We start from the raw sequence: 19,819 nt of genomic DNA on the forward strand, positions 1-19,819 counted from the left end.
GATATACTTACTTATATCGATAAATATATACATAATATACGTAGAAAACATCCATGACTCAGGAAGAAATCTGTGTTCATCACACAAATATGTAAATACTCTTACCGGGATTCGAACCCACCGCGGTACCGGGGCTTAGCAGGCAGGGTCACTACCGACTACGCCAGACTGTCGTCAAATTATACGTCTAGATTTAGTTGTAGGTATAAAATAAAAACTGTGTGAGTCGGTCTTAAGAAATATTGGTAATACTAGTAAATTTTCAAATCAATCAGTATAGAAGGTATGTCTTTCCCCCTTTTTCAGAAACTTGTTATCTGAGACAGAATCATTATTTGTGAACCGAGAAGCAGCTCAAGTGTTTCCACGCTGTGAGCTCTCGAAATAGATGTAACGATGATGTCACGGTTTACAACATGAGACGACAATCTACAGGCTTTGTTATCTGGGGATTTAGACTTACGAGTACCTCCTCAATTCTACTAAATAGGGAGGATAATGAAATCATACTGTAGCTATAGGAACCAATTATAACGGTTATTTTTACGATAATATCTTTTACTCCGAAATGGCTTAAAAATACTCAGATACTCGTAGATCCATCAGATTAAAATTCCTCAATAATAGTTTTTGATAAAATTATGTTATGGTTTGTACAGACAATTTATTGGTTGGGGTTTTTGAAATTGGTCTCTGGGTGGATCTATCTACTATAATCTCTTTTTTATTTAAAATCATAAATATGAAATGTAAAAAAGCGCTGATATTATACCTAAGATTCATGTGAGTTGATGCGACTATAAACCGCTGCATCCCGCAGCGTATTGTTTGTCGTTGAAAGTGGACGTTAGCCATTAAGCGAGCAAATAGATTTGCATCGCGAGATGTGAAACATTGGCGGGATGTGAGCGCCGCCGCGTACGCTATTGATTTACTAAGCCTCATTCGCATTTAATCTGACAATAGTGAACACACGTTATTCTCGTATTAAAGTAATTACATTTTCAACGTTCATGGCCTCCTTGTCAATTGTATTAAATTGTAGAATTGAAATGACTAGGAGTGGTGATATTATTAAACGAAATATACGAAATCAAGTGGTCGACGTTTGAGTAATGCTATTTTAAACTATTCGATCCTACTTTTTCTCAGGAAAAAGCTATTACTCATATAGGAACAACAAGGCACGCATGCAACAACATCAAATTAATGGCCCTGAGCCCTTTTACCAAAGGCCAATCTCCGGGTTGCAAAAGAGTTGCCTAACTTATTTTGTTAAAGTTAAAAAATTGTTCATTTTTTACAGTAAATTATAAGATTTGATTTTTAGTTTAGAATTACTACTTCGTCGTCGTAAGTGCTAATGTAGGTACGTGAACTTAAAGATTTTATAAGGTATTTTACGAACTACATAAGTAACATTAAATTTACGAGTAAGTATTTTTTTTTAATATATTTACTTATAATATACCTATTGGCTTCGTGCGAAGTGCATGGAGGGGGTAAGCAAAGCGATCGCAGTGCTTGCGGTGGTCAAAATCGACACTGATTGTGGTTGTCATCTATCAAAACTCATAAAATATAATACAATGTATGAGACCACTACAGTGATCTCATGCTCAGGTTAGGAGATGTGGCGTCAAATCACACAGCAGACTCGATTAAACACAATTTATTAACAATACACTTGTTTTAACACTGTCAAACAACTATTACACAACTGTCACTTGCGACCGTTGAAGGACGGATGCCGGTTCAAACTTGTAACGGAAAAAGTAGCTTCATCGCCAAACTTGCCCGACTTGTCTGTGATTGTCCGCCATGACAACTATTAGTACCGGGCAATCACGGACAGTCAATACAACGACTTTTTAGAAATATTTAAAGTAAAATAATGATAATTGAAGATTATTACTCATAAAACTGTAACAACTCGGCCATCCGCCTCTCAACGAGTCCCTCGTTGATGTTGATAATGATGAAGATTCATAATCTCTTACAAATTAACATTTAAGTACATTAAATTTTTGTAACAATATTAATATAAGATTGTTAGTTAAGCGATAGATTTATTTACAAAACAACTATGTATCGGAATTTATTACAACTTATTTTTGTAACATATTAAAACCATTTTAGAAAACACTTTTGTTTAAATAATTTTAGCGATGATTATAAATATTTATCCTTGATTTACAAAATATTACATCAAAACTTATATGGGTGTCGGTTACCTGACAACCCAAACATACTTTTTGTCAATATATTTATTAGCACATTACATTTACCAATAAATATATTGCCATTGTGATTTATACCAGATTGGTATTACCAATCGCCAACAGGCAGTGCATCTGTTACCTGACACACTGCGCTTTCATCATCTATTGGAGATTAGTCATTTACTTCAATTAATACATTACATTATAAATTGAAGTACATCGCCAACAGGTGGGGCATCGGTTACCTGATACCCCATCGCTTACATCATCTATTGGCCTTAATCAATTACTTTAAATCATACTTAATCGTTTACATTATACCATTTATACCTTACCTTGGACTTATTAAATCATGGTCATAACTTCATTAACTCATTTACATTTTTTTTGTTGTACTTAATTTAACACATAATAATTATAACATGTGACACTTTAATTTATATAATTCATTCGCGGTCAGATGTATTATCATTATCACTTTCGGATTCGGTTGACACGGGCTCCTTAAAGCGAGTCCATGGAAAAACTTTGTCAATAGCAACTACAGCCTCATACTTTTTATTGGTTCTTGTGAGTGGCGTATCTTCAACTACGAACCTGTCATTGGGGAGAACCTTTTTAATTCTATATGGACCCCTACATTTCGGTTCGAGCTTCTTTGACTGACCCTCGATCCCTACAGGTGTCCTCATCAGCCTGACTAAGTCACCTTCTTTGTACTTAATGCCAATCTTTCTATGCTGGTCGTACCTTTCTTTATCTTTATTTTGTTGGGCTTTAATTAAATTTTCAGCGTCTTTCCTAATGTTATCTAAAGTTTCACTAGCTTCAGGAGCAACGTCATTTATTACGTCATTCAATAATCCTTGAGAAGGATTAATCACGTTTCGCCCAAATAGCATTTCAGTAGGGGTCTTTTTGGTGGTGGAGTGCACAGAGGTATTAATACCTAACTGAATATCTGGCAAATGTTCGTCCCATAACCCATTTGCTTTTTCGTGGTTCATTGCCCCGAGCGCTGCCAGTATGGTGCGATTGTAACGCTCCACTTGACCATTCGCTCGGGGTGTGGCCACAGCATTTAAGACATGCTTTATACCAGTTGATCGCATGAAAGCTTTAAAAGTCTTGCTAGTGAAACTCGTGCCCTGATCTGTTATTAAACGTGTAGGTGTGCCAAAATAACTAAAATGTTCCCTAAATACCCTTATACTCGAAGCCGATTTTGTATTACGCACAGCAGTGAGATTTACGAATTTAGTGAACGCGTCCACGATGACAAGGATGTAAGTATTTCCGCGTTTCGTACGTATAAAGGGACCAAGGTGGTCCGCGTGTATAGTGTGAAACGGTACGCTAACTTTGGGTATAGGGTGAAGCTCACCGGGTTTGGCACCACTTGGCAGCTTGTGATGTGCACACTCTAAACAAGCAGCGACGTATTTTTTCACAAATCTCTTCATTTTTGGGAACCAATACGTCGCTGTTAATCGCGCTAAAGTTTTGTCAAACCCAAAGTGTCCGACGTCGTCGTGGTTTGCTTTTAATAGCTGCCACCTGGTGCCCTTTGGTACGACCCAACGAATGTTGTTCTCACCTAAAATTCTGTATACGCGTCCGTTCACTAACTTGTAGTTATTAAAAATATCGATGGCCTCTTTACATTTAGGATCACTTAAGGTGTCTGCTATATTTTTAATATCTTCGTCTGTTTGCTGTACGGTAGCTAACCAGTCGTCAGAGCCTATAGTGAGAACATCTAAAACGTGTTCAATCTCTCGATCGTTACTAATGGGACCCCTGCTGAGAGCATCTACATGAGCCATTTTATCACCGGCCCGATACTCTATTGAGCAATCATATTCCAAAAATTGTAACCACCAACGAGCGATGCGAGGAGTTAAATCACGTTTACTCATAGTGGTACGCAGAGCGTTGCAGTCGGTAACTATGGTAAATTGAATACCGAGCAGATAGTGTCTGAATCTATGTAACGATGCGATTATGGCGAGGGTCTCTAGCTCGAATGAGTGTAGTTTTTGCTCATCGATGCTAGTCTGCCTACTGTAATACGCTATCGGTTTTAACGCCCCAGAGCTATCTTGTTGTAGTAGTATGCCGGCTACCCCATACTTGCTCGCGTCAGTGTGAAGTTGCGTGGGCGCATGAGGGTTATATAGCGCTAAGACCGGTCTTTCGGTTAAGATTTGTTTTAACTGATCAAATGATGTAATTTGTTCTTGACCCCATTTCCATATTGCTTCCTTCTTTAGAAGACTGGTCAATGGGCGAGCTATCAGAGCAAACCCAGCGACAAACCTCCTAAAGAAGCTAGCCAGTCCCAAGAACCTCCTTACTTCGTGCACATTCGTTGGTGTGGGAAATTTAGATATAGCCTCAGTTTTGAGAGTACCCGGCCTAACTCCATCTGCACTGACTTCATACCCCAGATATTCAATTTTGTCGTAGAAGAAGTTACATTTACTCATCTTAAGTGTTAAACCACTCTGCGCTAGTAAACCCAACACCTCCTCCAGTCGTAACATACCTTCCTCAAACGACTTAGCTGGAATTAATATATCGTCCATATACACCAAGGCATAGGACGAAGCAGGTGAGTTTTGGATGATTTTATTCATGGTACGCTGGAAGACAGATGGTGCGTTCACCAGCCCAAACGGCATTCTATTGTACTCATACTGACCCTGGGGAGTCACAAAAGCCATCTTGTCTCGAGAACCCTCAGCGATTGGGATCTGGTAGTAGCCAGATGCCAAATCAAGTGTAACAAACAAGGAACTGCCGGATAGTAAATCTAATTGATCCTCGATTCGCGGGAGGGGATAATGTTCTTTCTTCGTTTTACTATTTAAGGCACGGTAATCTACGCATAATCTCTTTTCCCCAGACTTTTTGTTGACTAACACTATCGGGCTTGCATAAGGACTGTTAGATTCCCTTATTATACCACTTTCTAACATTTCTTTGACCATGTTCTGGACTAGTTGACGTTCGTTGTATGATAGCCTGTAAGGGCGATATACTACGGGCTCTGGGTCGTCGAGTTGAATCACCATTTCAGTTTCAGTCGTAAAACCTAAATCCTTTAAACCCGTCGAAAAACATGACTTATACTTATTTAATAATTGTTTCAAATCTTCCTTTTGTTGTTTAGTTAAATTTTGTCCACAACTGATTGGTGATTCATCTGACGCCGCCTGTTCGCCAATGTTTACCTTTAGTATTTCTAATTGCTCACTTATTATTCTACTACGCGTCACTAGACTGCCCCTATTTATAACCAACACATTCTTGCCGATATTTTGGATTAAGATTTTGCCAACCCCTCGAGTTAACTTATACTCTCCGGGCAATAGGTAATGTTCGCGGTCAACAACTTTGCGGACGGTCCCGTTTACATAAACACTACCCGTAAATGTATCAGAACAGTTAACCGGAATAGCCTTTAATTCACCGCTATTTATTTGAGTGGTTTCGCTACACACCAGAGGATAAATCATAACCGATTTTTCGCTGTCTTCATTGTACCTCTGAAAAATAAGGTCTGAATCGGTTTTTACTATTTTTACTGTAGGTCTCTCGGTAAACGTATGGCCTAATAATACAGGATAGTTAATAAAGTAGTCGTCTACCACCACTACCTCTACGCCATTCTCTACTACACCTTGGACCTCAACTGTAACATTTACTTTTCCAAGCGGGGTATACGGTATGTTACCCGCAGACTTTAATATTGGTACATCTTCTACAGTCCAATTTAATGCTAGCCGCCGAGCGTCACTGATACGTATCAAAGTCCCCTCGCATCCTAAGTCGACAAAACATTCTGACAACATGTCATTTATTTTAATTGGAATTTTATATTTAGCGCTTGAGGTGCCTGAGCTATCAAGTTTTAAAACTTCTTTGGGCTTAGATTGGGTACTTTGTATGGTTTCGTGACACTCAGCATCAAGCTTTAGTACTGCTTTAGGTTTCACATCATTACTTTGTTTAATTCCAGGACATTCAGTATCTTTATGTCCCAGAAAATTACATTTAGAACATCGAACTTTAGGTTTTGGACATCTGTAAAACGGGTGACCAGCCTCATTACAGTTGAAGCAAGTCCGGGGCCCTGACTTTTGTGAATTAACGTCATTTTTGTTACTCTTTACTGTATTATTTGGCAAGCGTTTATCCTTATCCTTAAATCTTTGTGACTCGTTTGTGATCCTATCTTGACCTACTTTAACAGTCTTCAAAAACTTGAGCACTAGCTCTGGTTCAGTAAATTCAGCTCCCTGAGCACCTAATCTAACGCCGCGGTCCTCAATCCCTGCTATAATACAGTCTACCGCACGCTTCCCTGATATCTCGCAGCGATTTAGAAGGTTCATCTTTGCGTAGTAGTAAATTTCCAAAGACTCCCCATATCTTACTTTCTTATTAAGCATTTCCATCAATAAATCCGCGTAATTGTCTCTGGTCGGAAAAGACTCCCTCAATTTCTCCTTCCATTCTTGCCACGTAAATAGTAACGAAGGCAAGCCCTGGTACCAGGTCTTTGCTACCCCTGTTAATTTCGGTAGAGCATAATGAATAACTTGTTTATCACTCCACCCATAAATTTGGGCACATTCATCTACTTTGTGAAGCCACGTATCAACCGTTTGTTCCTTGCATAATGGGTCAAAATCGGGAATTACATTATTCAAAACGGGAAACTTCTCGCGGTCGCTATTATTCTTTAGTCCTTTAAGTGCCTCAATAAACTTTTCCATAAATATATTATTCATTGACTCACGGTTTGAGGATCCTGGGGTTGAATCACGCCGGCGCGCAGCATCTCGCCTCGGCGTACTCGGGGTACGCAAGCGTGAAGACCCGTGCTTGGTTGCGTGGCGAGACCGTGAATGGTGCGACCTGCCTCCCACCGACGTAGGCGTTCGTGTCCTGGAGCGCCCTGTTCGCCTTGAATGACGTGACCGCGATCGCGACCTCGTCATTGTCAGCCGTGATCGCCTTCCTCTCGAACACCGTGACCTCGAACGACGACGGCAGCTATCGCGTCCTTCTTCGCGTGAACGTCGTCGTCCACGACCACTGCTACGGCTTCGACTTCGAATGTCGTCGCGAACCGGTAACGGTGGCGTCATCGTCTCACGTGAAGGTGCTCGCCTTTCGCGCTTCCTTCGAGGACCATTATTTCCATCGCGCATGTTCTCGCGACCTCGAAACAATTAAAGAAAAAAAAATGTCAACAGTGGGTAGTGCTTTATCACTTAAATCTAAAAAAGGACTGTTATTATTTTGGTATTACTATTACTACTTCAAACAAAACATAAAATGGCATACTTTTACAGGACTATCAGTTATGATTGAAACATTGGTTCATTGTGTCAAACAGCGATCATGATTGTTCAGCAATTCCCGATGAATCATAACTAGCCATAATCCAAATCAAATCAATATATCCTTCTTCAATTTTAATTGACTATCAGCCCTTCATCAATCATGTGCCAATCATGATTGACTATCAATCCGTGAATTTTTATTAACTATATCTGATCTCCAAATTATGAAATAGTTATAATCTGCCGTAATTTTATCTAAAACATTTAGCTACTGCGGCGGCGAGGTTGATTGAGCCTCAAATAGCATACCGATTACAACGTTACTTAATTGCAGCAGACAAGGTGTAAGACATAATGGTTAAAATAAATAAATCACTCGATTATTATCCAACTTTCAGTACTAAACTCAAAATACACATGCCACGGTACAAACCGCAGGCACTACAGGTGGTTATTTTTATTTAGTATGTCACCTAGACTATAGTCTGTATCCCTAGGCATTCACACAAACAAACATAAACAAAATCCACCCCCAAAAATCCACCCTCAAACCAGTTGAGGATAAATAAAAAGGTTATACGACCAAAAAGATGTTAAAATTAAGTCTTAGGGACGATCTCTGCTTGGTTCTAATTTGATTGGTTAATCAACGAATGTTGTGACTACCCCAAAATGTAGGTACAAACTGTTTGTTTACGTTTCTTCAAATAGGTACCCAAAAGTACAGGGCATAATTCGATTACTAATTATATACTAGTTAGTCAAACTATTTAGTACCTAACTGATAAGCCAGGTTTGTAACTTTGATAAAAGAAATGCAGAAACGTAAAAATAAATGCTTCATATTTATAGAGTAATCGTATGGGAAATTCGAATGTTATCGGACCTACGTTAGTAGGCTGCTACTGTTAACTTGTTGATATGTAATTAACTAATTTATAGGAAAAACACTTACGTTTCATTTTCCAGTTGCATGTACAAAACTTGCGGCCAACCAATTTGCGGGTCTTTGTTTTCGATCCGACTTCTGATATATGAGACCACTACAGTGATTTCATGCTCAGGTCAGGAGATGTGGCGTCAAATCACACAGCAGACTCGATTAAACACAATTTATTAACAATACACTTGTTTTAACACTGTCAAACAACTATTACACAACTGTCACTTGCGACCGTTGAAGGACGGATGCCGGTTCAAACTTGTAACGGAAAAAGTAGCTTCATCGCCAAACTTGCCCGACTTGTCTGTGATTGTCCGCCATGACAACTATTAGTACCGGGCAATCACGGACAGTCAATACAACGACTTTTTAGAAATATTTAAAGTAAAATAATGATAATTGAAGATTATTACTCATAAAACTGTAACAAATGTGTAATGTTTGATATGGGGCACCAACGTTGTTTCGTTGTTAATTGTAAAAATAATGGCATAAATAGTCGTTGCACGTTCTATGCTTTTCTTAGAACACACTGGAAATTGGATCAAAGAGCTAAATGGATAGCTACCGTGAAAATAAAATGTAAGTGTTATGTCAAAACAAAACATTATAATAAATTATATTTATAGCTTTGTTCACCTAATATTGTTCAATACGCTGTTAGTATTTTTCCTACCGTAAAAGATTATGCTTAAAAATTCAGGCCTGGCCTGGGAATGGGCCCGTGTCGGATATTTCTACGGCCGCGGACATGACTAGGTACTTACGTTTAGACTTGTTTTATATGGAATTAACGGGACGAAGGTCTTGCGAATACCATATCACACGTTCGTAGAACTTATACCATTACTCCTATGTTCTTCAAGATTCCTTATATGGCCAGCCAGCACCAATTTATTGCCTCTTTCTGTGGTATAGGGTTGGAAGTTTATACCGTGAGTAATGCTTTGGAAACTGATTTTTATTATTATATGCATGTCTGTATAATCGATCTACCTAAATTACTCTTGTTATTGGATTTATTTAAAATTAACGAAAAATCGTTAAAATATATGTTTATTTACATGTCATTTTTTGACATTTTCCACTTCAAATTCACATGGCAGTGGGCGTAATTGTCGTGCACGTAGCCAATAACAATACTATATCGAACATGTGAAGCAAACAGTAATCATAGTCAATTATATGTAGGTAAAAATAGAGATTTTTCTATTATTTTCTGACCAGAAAAAAAAACACATACATAGGTAATACTAAAATAAATAAATATTACATTAATCACATTGAATGTACCTACCTCGTTGCAATATGGAGAATTTATTTTTTATTATGACCAAGAATAAACTCGTGATTGTAAATACATATAACTAATATAAAACCACATTAAAACTAAGTAGTTTATTAGATAATTAAGAGTTTGGATGTTCTAATTCCGCTCTTAGCTCCTCCATTGTAATGTATGTAAGTATGTTAAAAAATACGATATGCCACAGTTCTTTTGAGATAACTCTAGCAAGTACATTCCTTTTTAAATATCTAAATTTTTGTGTTTGTATTGTATGAATGAATTGAACTTATGAATCTTGGAAAAACAATGTCTACTCTAACTATTTTGCGTATCTTGTTAAATGGAGATAAGTCCAGCCGAAATATTCACGGTGGATGCAGAAATATCCAAGGTCTACAGCCTAGTAGACCATACTACAGTAGCCACATTACTTTGATTAATTTAGTAATGTTAAAAAAAATTGTCAACTTATTTTTGGCCTAACTTCTGTAATCTGCGCTTAAATAATGATATACCTATACATAAAATAATAATGTCAATGGGGCCGTTTGAGCCGTTTGGGGTGGAAACGCTTGGGCCGTGGGGTTCAGGTGCTCACAGTATCTTTAAGGAGCTTGCCAAGCGCCTCGTCGACGCGACAGGAGACAAGAAGGCGGGCACTTACCTAGCACAACGCATAGGCATTGCCGTTCAACGTGGCAATGCCGCCAGCCTTCTTGGCACCTTACCACAGGGAACCGATTTAGAGCCGATTTTTTATTTATAAAGTATTTATTATATTATTTTTATAGTTACTTAGGTTAGTATAGTTTTTAAGTTAGTTTTATGTCATCATGGTATTTTTAGCTTTTATTGAAATTGATAATTTATATTTTTAACCGACTTCAAAAAAGGAGGAGGTTCTCAATTCGACTGAATGTTTTTTTTATATATATATATATTTTTTTTGTATGTATGTTATTCGATATCTCCGAGAATCGTGGACCGATTTTCAAAATTTTTTTTTTGGACGAACCGGTATAACCCCGAGATGGTCCCATTGGCACCAAGTCAGGGTCTGATGATGGAATCCTGGAGAAATCGAGGGAACTCTTCAAATGTTATAGGCACATGTAATGTTTTTAGTCTATTTTTCAAAGGTACACCAGTATTTACGTCTGATGGTAATAATTTTATGTGGCTGAGCTGATGATGGAAGGTCAACTCCTCAATGGTTAGGAGTTAAAGGATAATTCTTTCACTACTGTACATGTATTCGGACTGATACATATAATATCACTAGGAACCACTAAAAATCAACAAATAAATAAACTTTTTAACAAAAAATAAAACCGCCTTCAAAAATAAGCGCGTTACAAAACACGGAGAAACTAAAAAGCCAAAAATAATAAACCTTTCAATTCAGATTTCTTATCGTATTGCAATAAGCTAAACATCCAAATTATAAACAAATCAATTATTTTTGGAGTCGGTACCAGCCTGTGTATGGTTGGGTGGGGCAAACAGGCAATAGCAAGGCGACGAACAGGTCTGGTACCGACTACAAAAATAATTGATTTGTTTATAATTTGGATGTTTAGCTTATTGCAATACGATAAGAAATCTGAATTGAAAGGTTTATTATTTTTGGCTTTTTAGTTTCTCCGTGTTTTGTAACGCGCTTATTTTTGAAGGCGGTTTTATTTTTTGTTAAAAAGTTTTTAATTGAAATAAATAGCACTTCCTGTATAATGTCAATAGTGGTTATTAAATCCTTGAACCCCTGCTTTGCTTGCTAGAGCTTTTAATATATTTTTATTTAAATTGTTCTTACGAGGCAAATCCAATAATTTAATGTCGTCGTCCGGCCCAATCGACAAGATGAGCTCCGTCCGACCAACTTTAAATGGATTATCAGAGGCGATGGAAAACCGCTCGAGGCCGCGCCGCTTTTCAACGAGATTATCATCAGAATTTGCCTGATAAATTAATTAAGAAAATGTGGTCTTCACTTTTGTCTTAAGCACCTAAAGTGTTACTGACCTTATTTGTATCGTTTTTTAGATGAGATGCTCACTAGGAGAATCGACATCAAACTCTCTATTTTAAATTCTTCACAAAAGCCATTCGCAAAATACGTTGACACTTTTAGAAGTTTAATTCTTGTTTGCGATACCTACCGTGCAAATCTCCTTTCACACCGGATTTTAAGGGACCTTAAATTCGTAAAAGCTAATAAACTGTACTTAAGCCTAATGGCTCACCCCAGGACTCTGAACACTTTTGGAAAAACGTATCATACGCCTACTGCTCTGACTGTAACGTTAAGTAAAGGATGGAATTAGTTTAGTATAGAATTTCATCACTGTGAAACTACTTGGAATATAGGCTCTGTAGGATCAAACTGGTCGTATTGTTTTAGTAGCTTTGTGCTGTACTCAGAAATTAGTTTCCAGTGTTTCCACATGTTAAGTAACCTGCTTCTGAATAAAATGGGTCTAATAACATAAAATGTCGTCATTAGACCCATTTTATTCAGAAATAACGTTTAGATCGGATTAGTTATCTATAGATCAAGAACAAGGTACATTTTCACCACATTTATGTTTTACATGTAGTATGCCTTTAGCTACATAAACATGTTATCGATCATGCTAAATGACTGCTGTGGTGCTGGGCATTTACGTTAGGTGAACATGATTTTTAAATACGGGTTGGAATGTACCTTTAAAATTTTAGAAGTTAACTAATACTTATTAATATGTGTATCCATTAGGATAAAATTTATTTTTAAAAGTCGGTAAGTAAAACAAATGAATAAACCTTCTCTAACTAGTACTTAAACATTAGTCGTGGTTGGAAGTGTAATTTTTGTACATGTATTCTTGGTTTAAACATTAGTTGCATAAACTAATTTATAAATAAACCCCAGACTCATAGTGATTATCGACTACATATTGGTTTTATTTCACACTATGAGCGTCAATCGAGGTTGCGTAGGAAATAAAATCAATTATTTACTGAAAATACAGCCGTTAGTAGGTACTTACGCCCGTATAAATGGCTCCAATCTAAGATTGTCTTTACAAGTTCCGTTATCTACAACAGGGTAAAGGTTAAATACAACCCAATGGCTATCAAATATTCAATACGGAACGGGTCATAAAGGTTGACCATAAAACAAAGAAACATATTAAATATATATCTGAAATAATTAAATGCTTACAATTCACCTTATACAAATGTCTATAGCATTTAACTACAAAAAAAAATAAGCCAAATAACAATTAATTTAGTCACATTTAATGTGTAGGCCCGGTCATAAAGCAATCGGTTATTTGTATATGTTATGTTAGTATTAAACAAGGTATTCGCATCATTAACTGAAAGCTTGCTATGATATAAAAATAATTTAATAAAGAAAACGTATCAACTTCCACATCCACTCCTGCGGCTTTGTTCGTCTAACTCCTTTGTACTACCGACTCAAGAAATTTCTCATTAACGATATATTTACTGCTCATTGTTTTTAATGCTTAAGCATTCAAAACTGTGACCTTATTAAATTTACCAGTTCCTTGTAGTCCCCACAAAAATTAATGCATATTGTTCTATTATACTTTTCAGGAGTGCCGATCAGATTAAATCAAATTATTTAATTTATTAAGTAAATAAGCGTAATTACAGTTACGATGGAAGATGAAAAATCAAAGTACTAACTCACTAAGACTCACTCGTAAGTTACGAGTCTTAGGAAGTCGTAAGTAATCAAACACATATTGGTAATGATGATACAATAATTGTTTACTTGATATAAAAGTTGTTGAAAGACTAATTGTTTTCGATACCTATACAGGGTGCCCGGTAATTAATGGACAACCTTTTAAGCACCAAGAGGGCACGTTATACTGCTTCAGAAAATCGACTTTAAGGTTTAGTAAAAGTCGTCTGGTTTTCGAGATTTTCACACTTTTTAAAATTTTAATGGATATTAATGGACAACCTTTTAACCACCAAGAGGGCACCTTATACTGGTCCAGAAAATCGACTTTAAGGTTTAGTAAAAGTCGCCTGGTTTTCGAGATTTTCACACTTTTTAAAATTTTAGGTAGTACTAAAAATCTCGAAAACCAGGCGACTTTTACTAAACCTTAATGTCGAATTTCTGGACCAGTATAAGGTGCCCTTTTGGTGGTTAAAAGGTTGTCCATTAATTACCGGGCTCCCGGTATTTATTTATTTATTTAATCTTTATTGCACAAAACAAAAATCTTGCAGTACAAAAAGGCGGACTTAATGCTTTAAGGCATAACCGAAGGGAGGCTTATGCTCAGCAGTGGGCGATTAATAGCTGAAATGATGACGATGGTGATGATGATATAACTAGTATGATAGATTTTTTTTCCGCTACTGTTCATTGTACCTATTGACTCAAACTCGCTGAATTATATTGTATTTCCCACGATATAATTCCGAAACTATTTACTACAAATACGATATTTGACCATGATCAGAAACATGATATTCCCCTGACATGTCTATTAATAAGGCACGTCGTATATTGCCCTTTTTGCGACAAAGACTGAATGCTTTCTGAATGTCAACGGGTGAAAAATATGGTGACACTGAAACGAGACATGGGGGAAAATTTACTGCGGTCGAAATCAAAAGTGACAGTATATGATTTATGATCACATCGTGGCTTGGTCACGATTCTCACAAAAGCGCAGGTTACCTAATTGACGGTCTCAAATTTATTGTCACTGTTTATTTATCTTATAAGACTTATAAGACACAGCATATCCCTGGCAGCATTTGTTAGACCGGAGGCATACCCGGATTTAAAAAACAAGACACCTTGGCTTGTTCTTATGGGCCTACAATATAAAAGTACCTAATAACTTAGTACTTACGCATACTTAGATTTTGATATTATATTTATAAATTTACACCTACAGTCGTAGCGCATAATTAGCCTGGTAACTAAACTTTATAATTGGCGTAGGCACTTGATTTTACGAAAGTGTATGCTATCTGATTTTCCAACGCAGAGGCTAAGTCTAGTCATATCTTATACTTTTAAACGAGCAATTCTTGTATATTTATTTATTTATATATATATATATTTATTTACACTGCCGATCTCGGAAACCGCTCTAACGATTTCGCAGAAATTTGTTATGTGGGGGTTTTTGGGGGTGAAAAATCGGTCTAACTTATCCTTAGGTCCCGGAAAACGCGAATTTTCGAGTTTTCATGCGTTTTTCTTCGCGCGCCATCTCGTGTGCAGTAGTTGTACTGTTAAGACAGAATTCTTTCGGTCGATGTAAGTACTATTTATTGCAAACACTAGATGGCGACACAGGTCAAGGCTAAAACGAATAGAAAATACACTATTTGAGTTTTTGTGGCGAAATGCGCGCCATCTCGTGTGGAGTAGTTGTGTTGTTAAGGCTGAGAATTCTTTCGCTCGATGTAGGTACTATTCATTTTTGAACTAGATGGCGACACATGTCAAGGATACGAAACAGAACCGAGCGAAGCTCGGTTGCCCAGATATTAGGGGTTAAGTACGGTTTCCTCGGGATATTTTGCACTAGAGAATAGCGAATGTACATCATATAAAAATTTGTATTTTAATTCCGAAAAACTCATTAGTAAATACAAGTAGATAGAGGTTTAATTTGGAAACCCACGCTTTTATCGCTAAGTCAAAGGCCTCCTCCTGTTTTAAAATATTTAAGTTATGAAAAAGGAAACTGCAATTTGTTTAAATTAACCGACCATGTACTTACTTTTTAAATAGTTTCTACGAGTAGAATAATTTTTATGAAATAGTGTGTTTACTCGATTTTGACACAGAGTTTACAGTTTGTAAAAAGTCATGTGAGTGGGTGAATAGTGTGAATATTATTTCTCGGGTACGTCGAAACTTCGGAAGGCCCTCTGACCCCTCTGTACTGAAAAACGTCGCAACGATACACGTGCGAAAAGGAAATTCGTAACTCGTGTCGATTTCAACACTCTTCGGTCGTAATGGACTATTTTACTATACGTATCAAATGCAGGCAGAATATGAAAAGCCGTCATAACTGTTTCTCCTCCAGTTATGTATGGCGGACATAACTTGTTCTCAATTGCCTGACTAGTAAATAAAATCCAGTAGTAACATATATATAAGTCAATGGTGCGAACTCGACCGCCGGGCCCGCTTTTTCCTCTTCCCCTTTGTGGAATATAACTACGAGTTATTTATAACTCGTGGTTAGAACATTAGATCATTTTACGTATTAAAATCGTGTTAAAGGGCGTTACCTTATAAAGCAAAGTGTATTAAATTACTAAGTACTCTATTTATACATTGCTGTACTTTCCGTGGCTAATAAAGCATTGAATTGAATTAGACTGAGCAATAAACAACATTTGCATTGTATGTTATTATATTCTATGACTATATAATGGAACTGTACACAGTTCACCCAGATTAATATTCTGACAAAAACACTTTTCAGGTTTCGAATATGGAGCTGGCTTTTGCCGTGACGAGAGTAATAAAGTTACCGCGATACTCCACGGTTTTTGCACGGTTTATTCGAACCGAGTGGAGAGGATGTGTGTTTTGTTAATGGTTGGTTATTTCACGACGTTAAAAAAGTTTATGAAAGTTACAGTACTGCTAGTATTCAATTTAGATTATGAAACCGTTGCTATAGGTTTCTCGCGTCAAACAATGGTCCCCATTACAGTTCATTTTAATATAAAGTAGCATTCTTAAATTGATAATTGATTTTAGTATAGGTAGGTACTATAAAAATAAACGGATTTTAAGTTAGCACAAAAATATCTCTCGACTCCTAGGAAACTTCTTTCTCCTGTAGAGGTGTAGGAAAAATGTGTTTATAAGGGCAAAATGAAGTCTTTTTCGTTATATTCGGCATCCTTAATTTATTAAAGAAAGTTCAAACTTTACCGTCTGATTTTCATTTTAATAGAGCTTCCGTAACTACACGTCGTGTCACACAACGCCACAGAACTACCTATTTTTAATTACCGAAAATATGACATTTGACTAGGGGCGGCTCACTCCGCGATTCTATCGCCGCGCTGCAAAGTACATGCTGGCGGCCGCGAGTTCGAGGCCTAATCAGGGGTTGCGCGCGATGTCACGGAACGCACGTTCGCACTTTCTATCGTTACTTTACGTCGCGAGTTTTTTTTTATAGTTCATATGCGATGTCCGTGTGTGGAATGGCTAATAATGCTCAGTTAAATAGACATCTGGCCCCGTAGCCGAATGGCATTTCTCCGACGCCAAACGAAAGCGATACGCCGCTGGCTCTGTCGCGCCAATACGCAAGCGCGATAGAGATAGATATCTACTAGCGCTTCGTTTCGTGAGCGTTTCGTGAGCGATTGTGCCATTCGGCTAGCCACCCAGGAATAAAATAAATACCATAGGACATTCTTACACAGATCTACTATTAATTAAGTCACACGGAAAAGTTCTATAAGGTTTGTGATGTTGGAACTTAAAAAAATATATACAAAATATATGTATACCTACAAAGTACCCAAGACTTGAATATGATATATAATAGTATAACATTATCTCAGTATTAATTTGTTTTGATCCATAGGCAACCCTGTCGTCAGTCGCTGCGCACGTGCGGCTCGTTCCTTTGTAAGAATTATGTAGGCATTTAAAAAGGCTGCATTTCGTGAACATCCAAGCAGTAGGCCTTCAGTACTTGTACTATTATATATTTTGTGCTGTGACATTTTGCTGGAATATCACTAATTGTGGGTGTGATATCAAAGCGAGCAACCGGAGCAAGTCCGTTTTCGAATAGCAAAATTGATCTTTAACAGTTGGTGTGGTGCAAAGTATATTAAAACACTTTGCTCGAAGAGTATGGCGTCGTTGTTTTGTATAGTGATAAATAATAGCAGGAGTTGACTAAAGTATGTGGCAATCTGTGTTTTAAGATTCTTTGTAGTTAGATTACCTAATTAGGTGAGTGTACACTTTTACATCAGTTTAGGTATCGTATGGATTGATACAATTTTTATAGAACTTAATGAGATAATATCGAGACCCCTTTGACTTTTTGAAGCTGAGCCGGCAATCAATAAAGACACACGGAAACGTAACGCAGCAAACAGCAATATTGTATCATAAATTGTACCGAACGTACAAACAAATGTTAATAATTATTGTGATTCTAAGAAATTGATTTTACAAAATCTATTTTCAACTCACCTACGAAAATCTCTGCTCCAACAGGCGTAGATGACCGGGTTCATGGAAGAGTTGACCCAGCCTAGCCACGTCACAATCATGTTGACCATCTCCTCGTGCGCGATGCACGCCGAGCAAATCCCCGATAGCAGGTTCACTACGAAAAATGGCAGCCAGCACACTATAAACACTCCCATCACTATTCCCAAAGTTTTTGCTGCTTTCTTTTCTTTCGCAAATTTGGCGAGTTTACGTGACAAAGAAAAGTTTTTTGGCAAATGTTTTCCATGAGTGGCAACGTTCGTGAGACGCGTGGAAGAGCGAGACAGGCCGTTGTTCTGCAGTGCCGTGAGCGGCTCCTGGTCCGCCTCCTCGGGCGTGCACACGCCGTGACAGGCGTCGCTGCGCTGGCGCACCGTGCCCCCGCGGTGGATTCGTAATGTCAACTCTAACTCGCCACTCGGACGCATTATCGACTTTGTGCCGATTTTCAATGATCGCGTCTGAATAGTCGCTGCGCGATAAATGCGATAATAAGTGAACACCATCACAAACAGAGGTAAATAAAACGATATTGTCGATGAGAATATAATGTATCCTAAGTTTTCCGTAAACGGACACTTATAATCCGGCACTTCCTCCAATCGCACGGCTCGCCACCACGCAATAGCGGGAAACGATATAGTCCCGGAACATACCCATACGGCCGCAATCAGGAAAGCGGCTTTCCGTCCGCTCATTTTCATTGGATATGTTATGGGGTCAGTAATAGCCCAGTAGCGATCAAGAGAGATCACGCACAAGTTAAGTATGGAAGCAGTGCTAAATAAAACATCTAATGACCGCCAAACATCACACCAATCCACTCCGAAAAACCAGGTATGTTCTAACACTTCGTACATTGCCGAGAATGGCATTACCACTAAACCAACGAGACAATCCGCTACTGCAAGGGACGTCACAAAGTAGTTAGTGGAAGTGTGTAGGTACCGTTCCCGCACGACAGCTAGAATGACTAGCATGTTGCCGAATACTGTCGTCATTGAAAACAAGAGCAAGAAGCTAACGAGCAGCGCTCGATCTTGAAGCAACTTAATATAGTCGTCCCATGCATCTCCGCTCGTAGCGTTCAAGCCAGTGACATTTTCGAAGGTGGCATTAAAGTCGAGGACTGTGTTGTAGGTAGCTGCCCCGAAATCATACTCTGGTCCTTTTAGTATCTCCAGTTGGCCTCTTGCCACTCGTATATCCAGATCGCTGGCATTCATATTTTGCAATAATTATTTTGTAGCTAGGACCATGGTAGGTGTTTATGTTTTCCTTGTTTCGCTCGCAACCATTTCGAGATTACATTCTTGGCAGGCATTGTATTTGCGTATTCGGAATTCTGGCACATATTTCGTTGGCATATTTTTTTTTTGCCTGCAGCTACGTCTGGCCACTCTGCAACAGAAAGAAAATATATGGTTATTTACAAAACAACTGAATTTCGGTGAAATAGGTTAATCGGGGCCACCTGTGATGTTCTAGTAAGTAAGCGTTTGGGAGCGATGACAAACTTCACCCTTCAGAGCACGTGTAAAATAGACATATACACATAGAGTTTTACTTAACACAAAGGTGTGTTAGAATCCTAGATTGGTCATAGTTCTAAAAACAATGTATACATAATATGACATAATCTATCCATTTTATAAAAATAAACACTTATAAATCTTATACTCATAATCTTGTTTGACACTTGTAAATTGACTACGAGCGAGCGCAGCCGTAGGACGGTTGGTATTATAT

The 19,819-nt window shown here is 37.8% G+C and overlaps 1 protein-coding gene across 1 annotated transcript in view; it reads right to left on the bottom strand.

Annotated features, from left to right (window-relative positions):
- Positions 1 to 19,296, bottom strand: part of LOC125225520 (dopamine receptor 2-like) — a 57,341-nt gene extending 38,045 nt beyond the window's left edge. The window contains exon 1 of the mRNA XM_048129277.1: positions 18,050 to 19,296. Within this exon, the coding sequence (XP_047985234.1) occupies positions 18,050 to 19,296 (1,247 nt within the window). The remainder of the gene's footprint in view (positions 1 to 18,049) is intronic.
- Positions 19,297 to 19,819: the final 523 nt, after the last annotated feature.

This window comes from Leguminivora glycinivorella, chromosome 1, assembly GCF_023078275.1.
Source record: "Leguminivora glycinivorella isolate SPB_JAAS2020 chromosome 1, LegGlyc_1.1, whole genome shotgun sequence".
Lineage (NCBI taxonomy): Eukaryota > Metazoa > Arthropoda > Insecta > Lepidoptera > Tortricidae > Leguminivora > Leguminivora glycinivorella.